At 35.9% G+C, this 18,382-nt stretch overlaps 1 protein-coding gene and 1 long non-coding RNA gene across 2 annotated transcripts in view; both read right to left on the reverse strand.

The window, feature by feature from the left end:
* The window catches only part of LOC123524599 (codanin-1-like), a 64,075-nt gene that overhangs the window by 32,276 nt on the left and 13,417 nt on the right, over positions 1 to 18,382 (reverse strand). The window contains exon 2 of the mRNA XM_053538889.1: positions 3,727 to 4,868. Within this exon, the coding sequence (XP_053394864.1) occupies positions 3,727 to 4,868 (1,142 nt within the window). The remainder of the gene's footprint in view (positions 1 to 3,726; positions 4,869 to 18,382) is intronic.
* LOC128555716 (uncharacterized) lies at positions 677 to 2,486 on the reverse strand. The gene is made up of 3 exons (XR_008370291.1): positions 2,379 to 2,486; positions 1,737 to 1,837; positions 677 to 1,296 (listed from the first exon to the last, which is right to left on the reverse strand). It is a non-coding gene; the product is annotated as an uncharacterized LOC128555716 (long non-coding RNA).

An 18,382-nucleotide genomic window follows, 5' to 3' on the forward strand; every position in this document is an offset into this window, starting at 1 on the left:
TCCGGGTGTATAATATTTTTGTAACGGAAATGTCCATAAGTGTAAGCAATATATGATGGAATTCATTGGTTGAAATTTACTTTACTCAGCCTTCTTTAACAAACAAGCAAATTGACATCGTACTTCTTTTAATGCAAAATCAGAATTACGCGATTGAGAAGTATTGACGAAGTCTTCCGATTTTCAGAAAAGAAAACGTACTCTTGATATATTAAGCCTTGTTCACTTTATACACAGATAAACATTGGGTCTTTAAGAAAAACAAGCTAAAGCGATCAATTGCTAAACAATTCTGGCATTATTTTGCAAAGTAAATATAAAATGAATGTTCATAAAATTCATTCCACTTTTTCAGTAGCTAAAAATATAGTGGCTATATATACATAGCCTTTAAAATTGTAGAAATTGTAATACAGAGGAAACAGTTTGCAATTGATACAACTATGCTTCGACATGTGGAACAGTTACTGGAAAAAAAATATTTTGAAGTTTCGAAATATAAAATTTTAATATCGTATGGTACATTCACAGTCATTGGCAAAACTGGTGTAAGTGTCTAATTTTATCCGAAATCCATCATTACAGAAATAATACACATATTTTAGATACTATAAACACTAATGTAAACGTTCTTTTAGCACATTATGAACTATTGTTTCAGGAAAATAGGATTTCTTACTTTCAATGTAGAGATAAGGTAAATGTAAACCAAATATTTATAGGAACGAATTTTCGGGAAATAATACATTATTTTACGGCAATCATATGATAAGTGTGACTTTTATCTTGTTTAGTATGATTGATTATACATGAAGTTACATGTCTTTAAAAATAATAAAAATGAAGCTGAAAGTTCTGGAATGTGTTAGTATTACAACTGTTTAAACGACCTGACTCAGGAAAAGTCCAGTCTACATCATGATACATTGCCTTAAAGGCTTACGAGAGTTAACTGTGTAATAACTAAAATTTCCAACATACAAAGTTCTTCAAACTTGGTCTATTGACTCATGGCAATGTCTAAAATAGAATTTTGAAAGAAATGTCCTATGTCAGCACCCTTGAATTTTTAGTCGAAAGGCAGCCAAATAACACGCAAACATGTTGTGTATCATCAGTTGCTGAGTCTAATTCTAACACTCGGAGGGATCACAGTTTGCTTTCATTCTGCCTTGCACTGCTGTCCCATCGAACACAAAGGGATTCCCTTTAACTGCATTCTGGTCTAGGCTCACTTTAGCAACCTTTTCCATGCACAAGACCCTAGTTCTCTCTGAGCGATCAAAGTCGTGGTCCCTGTAACAAGCAAAAAGACAAAAACTGGTAAAGTCTTAATATAAGATCAAAGATGACTTATTATAAATGCAGATGTGACATGTCGTGTGCCTACTATAACATGTCGCTACGTATTTAATCCCAAAACAAACGAATACATACATAAACTGCTTACGGCATTGCCAAGGGCGTTGATAGTTTTGTTTTACTCATAGATCTAGTTCGTTATGAACTGACTCAAATCGAATTTTGTTTTTGTTTGTCTTTTTTTCTACGGATCTCTTCAGAGTTTATTCAATTATTTTGTAACACGACGGCGTTTCCTATGAAGTTTGTTTGTTTTGTCGGTATAAAGGTTATTTCAGTGAGTTTACAGACTAGAATTTCCCCTATTTTTATCATTATTAATAATTATAATAATATTATTATTATTATAATTATTATTGAATATAGGTTATTACCTGTCTTCCAATGTACAATGCACGTTGTATGGATCTGCTCGTTGCTCATATTTGCTACCAGATTGCAAACAGTCTTCCGACTAGTTCTATAGTAAAAGGACCTGTAAAATAAGAATAGCACGTATAATCCAATGTCATATTTTCTCAAAATAAAAGTATCAAATATTTCATTTAGCATATGCATTATCATTTGACCAGTTTTGGTTTAGGTGAAAAAATGATATGCGTTGATTTAAGTATAGATGGTAAAACTGACTTAAAATAAGAATATCATTTTAGCTTGTTGCGATATCATTAATCTTCCAGAACTTGCCGTAATAGCATACTTTTTATCTTTGGTTTTACCTTAAAATAACACTTTTAACGTGAAACATAATCTGTCAGCGACTGTTTTGAGACAAAAAAGTAACAAACCAAAACGGCCATCTGGAGAATTCAGCAAGAGAAAGCTGGTTTAATGCAGTTCTAGAATTAGCTTGGAGCGACAGCAAGAGCGATTTTGAGATTTTGGTCAGTTTGTCCGGTTTTCCAGCCAAACTAAAGCATACATGGACAGATGTTGTGTGATCGGATGTACGCATTTATAAACGGACTTGCAACATACTTAAGACATTTTACAAAAATTCGTAACAAAATACTTACGACGAATTTTCTTCTTCAATCGACGCTTTGTTGACAAAAAATGCTCGGCGCGATACCTACGGTGTGACATCATAGACCACGTGATTGTGCACCGTGAGCAAATAATGCCTATTTAAAAGAAGTTGTAGTGCATCTTGTCAAGTAGTAAGCATTCATGGTACCAGCAGTTTGCGTTCAAATTTAGAGTTTTAATGTTTAATTGTGAGTTGGTGTGAATGAATAAATTCCTAATTAAAATTAAAATAAATCCGCTCTTATCACAATAATTCACTGTCTCCTGTAATTTCAAAATATACCGGTAAATGTAAAACAGGACATAGATTATATGTTTACACGGAACACCTCAATTTCCTCAAAGCATTGAGTATGCCTTGAAAAAATTTAAAAGAAGCAGAAGCAACATTTTCAAAGTTAAGGTGACAATTTATAAATACAGTGCATTCGCGATGCTACGAATCGCAATTTAACGAAATACCGGTATACTACGAAAAGGTGTTGTCATCCCGGCTGCTTTCCTTCTTATTTCTATGTATGAAAGTCACGGTTTTACGAAAACGCAATTTTACAAAAAATGCGATCCTATTAATGTATTGTTATCCCCTTAAAGTCTGTTTTCAACTTGTTTTAGTTGCGATTTTACGAATGTATCGTGTAAGTTTTCACACCTTCCATAACGGCGTGAAAATGCTTTAGAATGGAAAGTGTCACTATCATTTAGCTGGGCGTAAACAGTGATTAAAGTGTGAAAACTTAGTAATTAAATTCAAAACACACGCTGTACACTATGACACAAGTTAGTGGTTATTTTTTTCTCCTATAACTGTCCGATCGGATGGCATTCAAGACACACTTGCTACGATATCTATACGTCTCAAAGAATCACTGCATATAGAAAATAAAACAATATTTAATGCCTTTTCGTCTGTATATTGTTGTTCTATTATACCAAACAATTCGGTAAAGGGTAGCTGAGGGTATCGGAATATGCAACAGCGATTTTTTTTCTCGTGCAACAATGTACCCTGTATATGTTTTATGTACAGTGAATAAAAAAGTGAAGAAAAAAAAAACAACCCGTTCTACATTCTACATACCATCTGAGTTTAGATTCGAATAAGATTCATAGTAAAGCCAGATGTACATATAAAATTGGTATACATGTAGTCCGATATGAAAATCACATGTATAAATATCACGAGTTACGACGTGTAGATATTAAGGTGCTGTATAGCGAAATTTCCTATGCTACGCTTGAACGAAAATGCGATATTACGGAAAAAACGACCGGTCCCTTGGCTTTTCGTAGGATCGCGATTGTACTGTATTCATTACTAATATATGTACTTACTTCAGGAGTTCTCTCTCTCCTTTTGACAAGTGTACAGTTTCATTAACAGTTTGTTTATCTGAAGCACTTCCAGAATTGGACTTCCAAACAGATTCATTCTCTTCAATAGGCACAAGGAAAGCTGAATTCTGAGGCACTGAATTATCTGCCTTAACTACAGTCGGAGTTATCCTTCTTGGCCCAGGAGTAGATGTTTGTACTGTTACTGGTGACAGTCTTTTAACTTCTTGAAGTCTATCTCTCTGAAATGTTGTCAATGTGCTTGATTCACTGTTTGAAAAATTTATAACTCTTGAAATTTTTGCGTCACTTGATTGGCAAGTCTGAATACTAGAATCCAAAGATCTCCTATTATTGTTCTTTTTTCCTTGATTTTCAGATGTTGTATTTCCCATTGGGGGAAAGTCATTCGCGTTTGTTAAACTAAAAACTGGAGCTGATTTATTCTCCTCTTTAAAATTAGGGGTAACATTTTGAACTAAAGGGCTGTAACTGTGTCTCTTTTTCCCTCCAGATTTCCTCCCTTGATTTAGAGATGGGGAAGGTGAAATTTCAAAAGTGAAGTCTTTCTTACTGCTTGAATGTGGTGATTTTCTTTTCCATCCATTTGCATTATTACTTTGATCTGGGGTGTTCATAAATTCACCTAGACTAAATTTCTGCTTGGACCTCTGTTCAGGAGTTACCTGAGAATACGGTGACCTCTGACTGCCGCACTGAGGGGAACATTTCTGACCAGTGTACCTCTGACTCCCACACTGTGGTGAAAACTTCTGACTAGCATAATTTGACCTAAAATTTCCCTTTCCATAACTTCTATCACCTTTCTGATTTATTTGAACATTTCCGGGTGAATCAAGAGAAGTATTTGGAGAGAACACTGATGCTGGAAGATTACGCAATTCATCTACATCTCCTGCAGGACTTGCTCCAAATAACTGCTGCCTTTTCCCGCCATTTTCTTTTGTCTTCTTCACTGATTTTTGTATCTTTTTCAGTGATGGAGTTTTTGCAGGTGATGGAGTTGCAGATTTCGATGTCTGCAGTAAATGAATGGTGTGATCTCTTAGGTAGTTCAGGAAGAATGGGATGAATTCTAACTTCAGGTTCTCTAAATCTTGTAGACATTCTAGGTCTGCTGTCTGCAATGGAAAATCCAAAATATTAAATCAAATAAAGCGGGACTTTAAAACATGCCCCTTTTTAACAGTAAATACATTCTTTGGAAGCATGTTCAACAACAGCACCGCCTTGCGGGTGCTGACGCTCATCTGATTTTTTTTGTGTAATAGAAATATTGTCCTACCCATGATTTTCTAAGTCTAAAAAGGGCCATCATTCTTGCAAAAAGCAGGATAGAGTTATGTTTCTTGATGTACAGTGTCCACTTATGATGGTGAAAAACTGTTGCAAGTTTTAAAGCAATAGCTTTAATAGTTTATGAGAAAAGTTGACTTAAACATAATACTCAACCAAGAAAATGATTTTCTAAGTCCAAAAGGGGCAATAATTATTGTAAAAAGCAGGATGGAGTTATGTTGCTTGCTGTACAGGGTCAGCTTATGATGGTGAACAAGTGTTGCAAGTTTCAAAGCAATAGCTTTGATAGTTTAAGAGAAAAAGTTGACCTAAACATAACACTTAACCAAGAAATCTGATATTTTCTAAGTCCAAAAGGGGCCATAAATCTTGCAAAAAGCAGGACAGAGTTATGTTTCTTGCTGTACAGGTCAACTTATGATGGTGAACAAGTTTTGCAAGTTTTAAAGCAATAGCTTTGATAGTTTAGGATAAAAGCTGACCTTAACATAAAACTTAACCAAGAAAACTGATTTTCTAAGTCCAAAAGGGGCAATAAATCTTGCAAAAAGAAAGACGGAGTTATGTTTCTTGATGTACAGGGTCTGCTTATGATGGTGAACAAGTATTCCAAGTTTCAAAGCAATAGCTTTGATAGTTTAGGAGAAAAGTTGACCTAAACATAAAACTTAACCAAGAAATCTGATATTTTCTAAGTACAAAAGGGGACATAAATCTTGCAAAAAGCAAGATGGAGTTATGTTTCTTGCTATACAGGGTCAGCTTATGATGGTGAACAAGAATTCCAAGTTTCAAAGCAATAGCTTTGATAGTTTAGGAGAAAAGCTGACCTTAACATAAAACTTAACCAGGCAACGCCGACGCCGACAACCGCTCAAGTGATGACAATAACTCATCATTTTTTTTCCAAAAATCAGATGAGCTAAAAATGAAAAGGATAACCATGGTAATAAAATCATTTAAGATATTGATATGCAAGGAATAAAATTCACATTGATAAATATCTATGGACCAAACAGGGACAAACCTAACTTTTATGAGGGTGTCAAAGAAGATGTTAAGTATTTTAATACGGGAAAACCGAAGGTTTTTTCGTCTAAAGATAATGTGTACTTGTATTCTGTCAAAGTAAACCTATAAACCATTCACCTTGGGAATATGTTCTATACCTTTACTGTTTTCATTGTTGTTGTTTTTACCCATAATTACTGGAACTGCTGTCGTGCTTGCACAATAAATAATTTTCAGGACGACATTTGATAAAATAAAATTGCTTATGAACGATCCGGTGCCGCATTATCAAAACAAATTATTCTATCGAGCTGAAAATTCGCGGTATCAATGGAAATCGGTGTTATTCGGGTTTCTTCATGTAACGAGTTTATGGATGATTCAAGCAGCACGCTTTTTGTTTCCAATATTGAATAATAACGAAGGCTACATTACAGGACTGTTTGAATAAGAAAATCATTGTTTATTTATTCTTTTTTAATGTAGAAAAGCCAATGATTTCAAAAATGTCAAAGTAAATGAATTTAGACAACAAAATTTATTTATTTACATAATTTTATCACAGCTTTGTGTCATAATTCACCGTGGTCCAGTGGTTAGCGCACATAAGTTCCATGCGCTAGGTCCAAGTTCGAATCTTGTCAGATGCTTGAAATATTTTTTTTTTTTTTTTTGCTTAGGCCCAATTTTATTTGTTTTTTATTGATATTTATCACAGTTTTTTTATTGCAATTATTGGAACAGAAATCAATAATGCGTATAGTTAACCACTGTTCTGTCTGTAAATTTTGAACAAAAAATGGAAGGCATGGAAAAGCATATGTCGATATTGCTTATCTCCCCTCCCTTCCACAGTCTTTCACATACATGTACATTGCAACTACTTTCTCAAAAATTCAATTTATTTTTACACTTGGAAAAATATTGGCTATAAACTTGAGAGGCCCCAACTACGATCCCTATAGAGCTAGGAATTTAACCTTATAATTTAATTATATTCAAAAAATGGCCCCAGACTGTAAGGAGTAAGGTAAATTAAACGGGATTTCTTGAATTTCGACCAGGAGTGTTTGTGTTAAAGATAAAATTCTGGTCAAGAACTTTTTAGAATGAGTTTGAAATAAGAATTTTACCTGTAAATGGTTGTTTGTCATTCTCAAATGTACATGTATAAAATAGTGTCATTTGACAATTTAATGACATTTAAAAGAATTGAAATAGTCAGTGTTTAGGATAGCAGGATTATATTAGTTTCTATACTACAAAAGAATATCAGAAGAACATGAGGTTGAGCCTGATGTTACGCAGGCTTAATGTGTAAATTGTTATGTTTCTTGGATTGTTTTTTGTCGTTTTAAAACTAAGTACGTATTTAATTGATGGCCTACTGGTACTGATGATAAACCTGGACAGATGATAAAGTTTACCACCTTGGAATTATTTGATTGCAATCGGTTATTTATACAATTAAACACACTATCTAATAGCAACCACTAATACAACACCAACTGGTGTAAACAAAAACAAAATTGTAAGAGTAAGATAAGATAGCGAAACTAACAACCAACACAGATTAAAATTTACAGATTTATTAAAATGACCGATGTTTTGACTCTTCATGAGTCTTCATCAGGGTGAACAAATAACAGAAACAAATCTACTAAGGTACAAAAATTCGGGAGCAAATGTCACGTGATGTATGTCTAAAAACAGAATTGTAAATATTGTCCTAGGGAGCAGTTGTTATTTAGTGTGAGTGAAAATTGTTGTAGAAATCGTAGATGATAATTAACAGTTCTTTTCAAAAATGCCATAGATTGAATAAATACTTATTTGAATGTTTGAAAACAAAATTGGTAATATTCTGTATAAATAAATGACTTACATTTATCTGTATAATAAAATATTTATCCAAAAGTACTGGGGAAGAGGGTGTTTTTTACGCATGCTCACTGTCAACACATAAAGGCCTGACATTGGGTCAGTTTTCATTTTTTGATCCAGAATGACTGTCTTAGCATATATAATACTATGAGGAATATTTTGTAAATGACAAAGTGGTCGAATTTATCAACGTTCGTACAGTCCCCATTTTACATACCCCTTTCAGGCCCTCACTTCATGTGAGTTTACTTTACTAAATATAAATTTGAATTATGTAAAGTTTTCATCAAATGTTAAACATTATTTTGATATCAACCATTGATAGAAATAAAACAAGAGGGCCATGATGGCCCTATATCGCTCACCTGTTATCATTGCACTAGAGGACAAGAAGGTCCTCAGAAAAAATATCTAAGTCAAAGGACGGAAAAAACAAAGGAAGAAATTTAACCAAAAGAAAAAAAATTCTTACAAGGCAAAGAATATGTCAAAATACACCTAACAATTGGAGGTACCATCCATGTTGTATCACAGAAAAGTGGTCTTGATTTTTCCCTACAGCCAATAATAAAAAAGTTACTAAAATAAGCTACTTATAGTTACGTAAAAGGAAAGTAATTAAAAAGAAAATTATCGTAAGTGAACAAGAGAAGGATCTGCCAAATAAATCTGTTGACATAAATGAAATTTCAGATCAGTATCTTCATTAGTTACGGAGATATACCCATTTATATTTGAAATAAAGGGAGGTAATTTGACATAAAATCAGTCCATAGTTATCCACTTTGATTGGCTCAGTCAAAACTATGACAACAATGAAATTTCAAATAAGTCCTATAAGTACTTACTGATATAAGTCCATTTTGACTACAATCAGGGGGAGGTAATCAGATATAAAATAACACTGGAACCTATGATTGGATTTTAATTTGTCATGGAATCCAAGATTTATTGTTGTTTTGAAGATATTTTGGAAGTTTGTATCAAATAAAACCATATATGAAGTCTCTATATGCTGCAAAAGCCAAAATAGCCAATTTTGGACCTTTAAGGGGCCATAACTCTGGAACCCATGATGGAATCTGGCCAGTTTTAACAAAGGAACCCAAAATCTTGTGGTGATACAAGTTGTGTGCAATTTGGTTAAAATAAAACATAAATGAAATTGCTTTGTGCAAAACAAAGGTCAAAATAGCCAATTTGGCCCTTTCAGGGGCATAACTCTGGAACCCATTTCGGGATCTGGCCCGGTTTCAAGAAAGGAATCAAGATCTTATGGTTTATACAAGTTGTGTGCCAGTTTGGTTAAAAATCAATCATAAATGAAGCTGCTATTGTGCAGACAAGGTCCAAAAAAAAAGTTGATTTTTGGCCCTTTTAGGGCTATAACTCTGCAACCCCCTAAGGATCTGAACCAGTTCAAGAAAGGGAAACCCAGAATCTTATAGTGATACAAGTTGTGTGCCATTTGGTAAAAATCAAATCATAAATAAAGCTGCTATTGTGCAGACAAGGTCAAAATAGCTGATTTTGGCCCTTTCAGGGGCCATAACTCTGGAACTCATAATGGGAAACCCGCCAGTTCAACAAAGGAACCAAGATCTAATTTATGATACAAGTTGTTTCCAGTTTGTAAAAATCAAAAACATAAATGAAGCTGCTATTGTGCAGACAAGGTCAAAATAGTTGATTTTGGCCCTTCAGGGGCTATAACTCTGGAACCTATTATGGGATCTGACCAGTTCAAGAAACGAGATCTTATAGTGATACAAGTTGTGTGCCAGTTTGGTAAAAATCAAATCATAAATAAAGCTGCTATTGTGCAGACAAGGTCAAAATAGCTGATTTTGGCCCTTTCAGGGGCCATAACTCTGGAACCCATAATGGGATCTGGCCAGTTCAACAAAGGAACCAACATCTTATGGTGATACAAGTTGTGTGCAAGTTTGGTTAAAATAAAATCATAAATGAAGCTGCTATTGTGCAGGCAAGGTCAAAATAGCTAATTCTGGCCCTTTCAGGGACCATAACTCTGGAACCCATAATGGGATCTGGCCAGTTCAAAAAAGGAACCCCAAGATCTTATGGTGATACAAGTTGTGTGCCAGTTTAGTAAAAATCAAATCATAAATAAGGCTGGGATTGTGCAGACAAAATCAAAATAGCTGATTTGGCCCTTTCAGGGGCCATAACTCTGGAACCCTTGTGGGAATTTTGGCCCGTTCAAGAAAGGAACCGAGTCTTATGGTGATACAAGGGTGTGTGGCAAGTTTGGTTTTTAAAAAAAAATCATAAATGAAACCACTATCATGCAGACACGACATTGTTGACGCACGGACGGACGCACGGACTGACGGGTGATCACAAAAGCTCACCTTGTCACTATGTGACAGGTGAGCTAAAAAAAGTTACAGGTATAAAAACCTCGTTTTCTGTCCAGGTTTATCATCAGTACCAGTATGGGTGCATTTTGGAACTAGATTCTGTGCACCCAAATATCACTATTATCTTTAACTTCAGGGGTGTAAAATTCCACTCGCCCGCTCGCACTGGCGAGTTAAAGTCTGAGTAGGAAGAGTGGACCTCGCTGTATACTTGACCTATCCGGCGAGTGGTTTTTTACGTCCTTATTTTACCAAAGTTCAGAAATTACCTCTCCAAAACGTCAACAAACTTTGAGATGGTTCAGTCGCTACCGGGATTGACTGGAATTTACCCGCGAATCATAAAGATATCAAAACGCATGCCGGTTTTTTTTCCTTCCACAAGCACGTGCGACCTATCGTAATATTTAATTTACATTGACACATACACAAAAACCGTGCGTAGTGCATTCATCTTTTAACATTTTCGCTTCAATTTTTCAACACCCTTTGAAAAATAATACACTAGAATGTAGAATTCTATAATGATTTTAATAAGATATCGACAGAAATGTAGGCAAAATTCTATAAAAACGGTCGAATTTTCATATAATCATTTGTAAAATTTCAAACAGCACGACCTTAGTTACTTATTTCTTTCTAAAAGTAAATAAACAAGTGAATGAAGTATTGCCATGCAATACAAATCCCCTACTGGAAGCACCTAATTTCTCTACTGCAGTATAAAAATAATGAACTGATATCTTGTCAATGATATAATAAACAATATTGTACTACAAAACAATATGTTATAACAACACACTTGGATTAAAATGTGCATATATAAAAACCCACAGTTGTTTTATATTGAATTTTTTTTGGCTGATTATAAAAATGTTATAGTAAGTTATTTATAGTAAAAAACAAAGGGAAATTTAAACTTTAAAAAAAAAAAAAAAAAAAAAAAAAAAAAAATCATATAAATAAGTCCACAAGAAACTCTTTTACCAGGTAGAGATAGGTCAAAATACACCTAAAAAATGGATTAAAATGCATGCTGTACCACAGAAAAGTGGTCTCGATTTTTCTCTACCGCCAGTAATAAAAAAATTACAATAAAATCTATTTTTATAGAACAACAAAGGGGACGTAATTCTAAAAACAAGGGTGCCTCATGGTGGTGAAAATTTGGGCCAAGTTACATCAAAATCCCCCCATGCATGAAGAAGAAATGTTTTCCCTACAAAGTCATTCTTGAATTTTACCTTTGACCTCTAAATATGACCTTGACCTTAGACCTAGGGACCTGGTTCTTTCCGCAAGATATGTTGTCTCATCCAGGGGAATATTTGTGCCAACTGATATCTAAATCCTGCTTTGCATGACAAAGTTATTTGACCGGACAGGAAAAAAATCCTCTTGACCTTTGATCTCAAAGTGTGACCTTGACCTTTAAGCTAGGGGGTACTGGGTGTTGCGCATGACACCTCGTCTCATCATGGGAAACATTTATGCCAAAGTAATATTTTAATCCCTTGATGGATGACAAGTTCTTGATCGGACAGGGAAAAAACCTTATTGACCTTTGACCTCCAATTGTACCTTGACCTTTGAGCTAAGGGTCTGGGCTTTGCGCAGAACATGTTGTCTCTCATGGGGGAAAATTGTGCCAAGTAATATTAAAATCCCTTCATGGATGGCAGACAGTTATGGACGGACAGGAAAAAAACTCTGTTGACCTTTGACCCCCAATTGTGACCTTGACCTTTGAGCTAGGGGTCTGGATTTGCGCATGACACGTCGTCTCTCATGGGAAAAACTTGTGCTAAGTGAATATTAAAATCCCTTAATGAATGTCAGAGTTATGGACCGGACCGAAACAGACCCTGTTCATGCTATGATAACATTTGACTGCTAAGTGTGACCTTGACCTTTGAGCTAGGGGTCTGAAAGTTGTGCATGACACATCGTAAATAAGGCTGCTATTGTGCAGACAAAGTCAAAATAGCTGATTTTGGCCCTTTCAGGGGCCATAACTCTGGAACCCATTGTGGGATCTGGCCAGTTCAAGAAAGGAACCGAGATCTTATGGTGATACAAGCTGTGTGCAAGTTTGGTTAAAATAAAATCATAAATGAAACCACTATCATGCAGACACGACATTGTTGACGCACGGACGGACGCACGGACTGACGGGTGATCACAAAAGCTCACCTTGTCACTATGTGACAGGTGAGCTAAAAAAAGTTACAGGTATAAAAACCTCGTTTTCTGTCCAGGTTTATCATCAGTACCAGTATGGGTGCATTTTGGAACTAGATTCTGTGCACCCAAATATCACTATTATCTTTAACTTCAGGGGTGTAAAATTCCACTCGCCCGCTCGCACTGGCGAGTTAAAGTCTGAGTAGGAAGAGTGGACCTCGCTGTATACTTGACCTATCCGGCGAGTGGTTTTTTACGTCCTTATTTTACCAAAGTTCAGAAATTACCTCTCCAAAACGTCAACAAACTTTGAGATGGTTCAGTCGCTACCTGGATTGACTGGAATTTACCCGCGAATCATAAAGATATCAAAACGTCATGCCGGTATTTTTCCATTCCACAAGCACGTGCGACCTATCGTAATATTTAATTTACATTGACACATACACAAAAACCGTGCGTAGTGCATTCATCTTTTAACATTTTCGCTTCAATTTTTCAACACCCTTTGAAAAATAATACACTAGAATGTAGAATTCTATAATGATTTTAATAAGATATCGACAGAAATGTAGGCAAAATTCTATAAAAACGGTCGAATTTTCATATAATCATTTGTAAAATTTCAAACAGCACGACCTTAGTTACTTATTTCTTTCTAAAAGTAAATAAACAAGTGAATGAAGTATTGCCATGCAATACAAAGTCCCCTACTGGAAGGCACCTAATTTTCTCTACTGCAGTATAACATAATGAACTGATATCTGTCAATGATATATAAACAATATTGTACTACATATACAATATGTTATAACAACACACTTGGATTAAAATGTGGGATAATATAAAAACCCACAGTTTTTTCATATTGAATTTTTTTTGGCTGATTATAAAAATGTTATCATGTAAGTTATTTTTAGTAACAAACAAAGGGAAATAATCTTTAAAAAAAAAAAAAAAAAAAAAAAAAAAAAAAATCTATATAATATAAGTCCACAAGAAAAATCTTTACCAGGTAGAGATAGGTCCAAATACACCTAAAAATTGGATGTAACATGCATGCTGTACCACAAAAAGTGGTCTCGATTTTTTCTCTACCCGCCAGTAATAAAAAAGTTACAATAAAACTATTTATAGTAAAAACAAAGGGACGTAATCTAAAAAAAAAGGTGCCCCAGGTGGTGAACATTTGGTCCAAGTTACATCAAAATCCCTCCATGCATGAAGAAGAAATGTTCCGTACAAAGTCATTCTTGAATTTGACCTTTGACCTCTAAATATGACCTTGACCTTAGACCTAGGGACCTGGTTCTTGCGCAAGATATGTTGTCTCATCCAGGGGAATATTTGTGCCAACTGATATCTAAATCCTGCTTTGCATGACAAAGTTATAGACCGGACAGGAAAAAAATCCTCTTGACCTTTGATCTCAAAGTGTGACCTTGACCTTTAAGCTAGGGTACTGGGTGTTGCGCATGACACCTCGTCTCATCATGGGAAACATTTATGCCAAGTAATATTGTAATCCCTTGATGGATGACAGAGTTCTTGATCGGACAGGGAAAAAACCTTATTGACCTTTGACCTCCAATTGTGACCTTGACCTTTGAGCTAAGGGTCTGGGCTTTGCGCAGAACATGTTGTCTCATCATGGGGAACATTTGTGCCAAGTAATATTAAAATCCCTTCATGGATGGCAGAGTTATGGACGGGACAGGAAAAAAACTCTGTTGACCTTTGACCCCCAATTGTGACCTTGACCTTTGAGCTAGGGGTCTGGGATTTGCGCATGACACGTCGTCTCATCATGGGAAACACTTGTGCTAAGTGATATTAAAATCCCTTAATGAATGTCAGAGTTATGGACCGGACACGAAACAGACCCTGTTCATGCTATGATAACATTTGACTGCTAAGTGTGACCTTGACCTTTGAGCTAGGGGTCTGAAAGTTGTGCATGACACATCGTCTTATTATGAGGTACATTTGTGCCAAGTAATATTAAAATCCCTTCATAGATGGGAGAGTTATGGGCCGGACAGGAAAAAAGCCTTGTTGACCTTTGACCTCTAATTGTGACCTTGACCTTTAAGCTAGGGGTCCAGGTTTTGCGCATGACATGTCGTCTCCTCATGGGGAACATTTGTGCCAAGTAATATTGAAATCTCTTCATGGATGGGAGAGTTATGGACCGGACAGGAAAAAAGCCCTGTTGACCTTTGACCTCCAATTGTGACCTTGACCTTTGAGCTAGGGGTCCGGGATTTGCGCATGACACATCATCTCATCATGGGGAACATTTGTGCCAAGTAATACTAAAATCCCTTCAAGGATGGGAGAGTTGTGGACCGGACAGGAAAAAAGCCCTATTGACCTTTGACCTCCAATTGTGACCTTGACCTTTGAGCTAGGGGTACGGGTTTTGCGCATGACACGTCGTCTCATCATGGGGAACATTTGTGCCAAGTAATATTAAAATCCCTTCATGGATGACAGAGTTATGGACCGGACACGAAATTGCGGACGGACGGACGGACGGACAGACGGACGGACGGACGGACAGACAGACGGACGGACGGAATGACGGAAAAGTGCATTCCTATAGTCCCCGAAACTGGTTTTCAACCAGTAGGGGACTAATAATGAATACTCTGGGCATAAAATTCAGACTTTTGACCAGAAAGTACAAAAAACAGAATAAAACAAGAGCTGTCTCCATAGGATGACACATGCCCCCGATGGCACTTTGAATGAATAGTTATGGCCGATGTTAGAGTTTAGGACCTTTGACCGGAGCTGGGTCCTGCGCGCGACAAGTCGTCTTACTGTGTCACACATTCATGCGTAGTTATTTTAAAATCCATGCATGAATGACAAAGATATGGACCGGACACGCCCATCAATGCACTATCATGAAAAATGACCTTTAACGTTTAAGTGTGACCTTGACCTTTGAGCTACGGACCTGGGTCTTGCGCGCGACACATCGTCTTACTGTGGTACACATTCATGCCAAGTTATTTGAAAATCCATCCATCGATGACAAAGATATGGACCGGACACGCCCATCAATGCACTATCCTTTAAAGTCTAAGTGTGACCTTGACCTTTGAGCTACGGAACTGGGTCTTGCACGCGACACGTCGTCTTACTGTGGTACACATTCATGCCAAGTTATTTGAAAATCCATCCATGGATGACAAAGATATGGACCGGACACGCCCATCAATGCACTATCCTTTAATGTCGAAGTGTGACCTTGACCTTTGAGCTACGGACCTGGGTCTTGCACGCGACACGTCGTCTTACTGTGGTACACATTCATGCCAAGTTATCTGAAAATCCATCCATGGATGACAAAGATATGGACCGGACACGAAAATTGCGGACAGACTGACAGACCGACAGACTGACAGACCAACAGACCGACAGACGGACAGACGGTTCAAAAACTATATGCCTCCCTTCGGGGGCATAAAAATCTTGAATAATAAAAAAGCGGCAGTAATTACATTACATGGAGTAAAACGATTTTTGGCAAACAGATTTCTGTTAGTGCGGCAGAATAGGTTACGTGACCTCGTGAACGTAAATAGAAATGCGATTTTAAAATAAAGCAATGTGATATCATTGCGGTTTTTAATAAGTTTTAAATGAATCTTTGTACATGTATATTTTGACACGACAATTAAAAAGTTTTTCTTTTCAAACAATAATGTAAATTCCTTGAGGGCAAATAGGTCACAGAGGTAGGATATCCACTACTATCGTTTGAGACATTTACCTTTTATATGGGATATAGCACATTCGCTTTTGATAACAAATTAAAGAAGAAACTTTTTATTGATTTCTATTTCTTAGCAATTTTAAGAGGCGGTATGATCAGACAGTGATGTGTCACATGGCGGGAGAACATGACGTAATGCCATGACAATCTCGAGCAAAAATACCGTTTTGATCTCCACTTCAGATGTCAAGATATCGACACACTTCTTTTAGCTCTTTGAGGGGGTGTAAACTGATAATGAAATCAAGGTCAATTACTTAGTTTATGAACTGAATAATTACCGATAATCGTTAACGTTTTTTTTCTCTCTTTCAACACGGGTGGATGGACGATGATTATTGTGTCCAATTTTTTTAGACACTTTTCAAAATAAACATTTTTCGGGAAATAATACTATTGTACATAATACTTCTTTCATAAAAGTGACAGTATTAAAAGTGTCAATTATTTGGGCGAGTGGCTGTTCACTGAGGGCGAGTTGATATTACTGGCTACTAGTCCTGCAAGGCGAGTGGTGTGAAATTTTTTTTTACACCCAGCCCTTTTTTTGTAAATTTGGGGAAGGGTACCAGGTCCCTTTTGGAGGGGAAATTTACGTCGCGAAATCATTGTTTGGAGGAATATATTTGCTGAAAAGTTGTTAAAATCAGGACTGAAAATCAAAACTAATTTCATTTTTTTTTTGCATGGGGAATTTTTGGCCAAGGTGGGGAAAAAAGTATACTTTTTAGATTGGGGAATGGGGCCGAATTTCGGCCCTAAAATCAGCATAAAAAAAGGCCTGACACCCCTGCCTTTAACTCATGAACACTATTTTCCAGGGAGGGTCTTTTCATCCCAAGACACCCCAAGACACCTAAAGAAAACAATAATCATTGTATTGTTTTCTATTAAAATGTCAAAATAATAACATTTGATATTTTAATGTTTTATGTGACAATTTTCTTTTTTTTCTGAATCATAAAAATGGAAACTTTAGGACATAATAATCAAGGGGAACAATCCAAAACGCTTAACTATGATAAAGCCTAAAGGAGATCCAGTTATTTCCCTTTCATTAACCGGTTAAAACCGCCCCGGTCAATACTCCCTGAAGTGGTCAATACCGGTCAATACTGGTCCACTGGTCAATACTAGTCAATTAGTCAATACTGACTGTTGAGATATTTTGCAGAGTTTATGAACAATTTAAATAATGACTGTTAAGAGCATTAAAATTTTGGGGCTTGATGAAGGTATTTGCATGCATTATATTTAGTTCAAGCAACCATTAATACTCCCAAATTAGTCAAAAGTGGTCAATTTGTCAGCACTGGTTGATACTGGTCATTAAACTGCTAATTTTACTGAACTTCATTTGTAGAAAGTATTTCATAAACTGTAGCAGTTAAGTGTTTGATTCACAATTGATAAATCTAATTATTTTTACTGGTATTTAATTAAATGAAAAATTGCTGCCTACAACTGGACCCTTCCATTGAAGTGGTTTAATTGTGTTTTGATAGCAAGTGTCACATTGCCTAATTGACACCATGTCTTACAATATACAGTAGATTATATGTTGCAGGCCTGTTCAGTTAGTCACTAACTCAGTAACTGGCTGTCATGATCAATAATGCCACTGTATTAATGAGGTGCTTGAACATGGTAACTTTATCTAAAAAATATTAGTTATGCAATCAAAGTATTCAAATGACCAGTATTGACCACTATATGTGTTGATCAGGGATACTGTGTAGGACCAAAATTTGAATTGACCAGTACTGTCCATTTCAATGAGTGTAATTTATAGTAATATTTTTTTTAATTAATTCAAAATAAAGGCTATACTTTAAGGTGATAAAAGCATTTAATAAACTAGTATTGACCACTGACCAGTCTAAGTATATTGTGCAGAACTGAGCCTGACCAGGACACATTGCCAAGGACCAAAACTGAATCGACCAGTATTGACCACTAATCCACTATACTTTTTAACAAACAAAATTTTATATTATTCAGATTGCTTTATAATTTTTACATTACTGTTACAGCAAGTTCTAATCTGGGAATGTGCATTATGTAAAAGTGTTGAATAAACCAGTAC

Source organism: Mercenaria mercenaria, chromosome 1 (genome assembly GCF_021730395.1).
Source record: "Mercenaria mercenaria strain notata chromosome 1, MADL_Memer_1, whole genome shotgun sequence".
NCBI classification, from domain to species: Eukaryota; Metazoa; Mollusca; class Bivalvia; order Venerida; family Veneridae; genus Mercenaria; species Mercenaria mercenaria.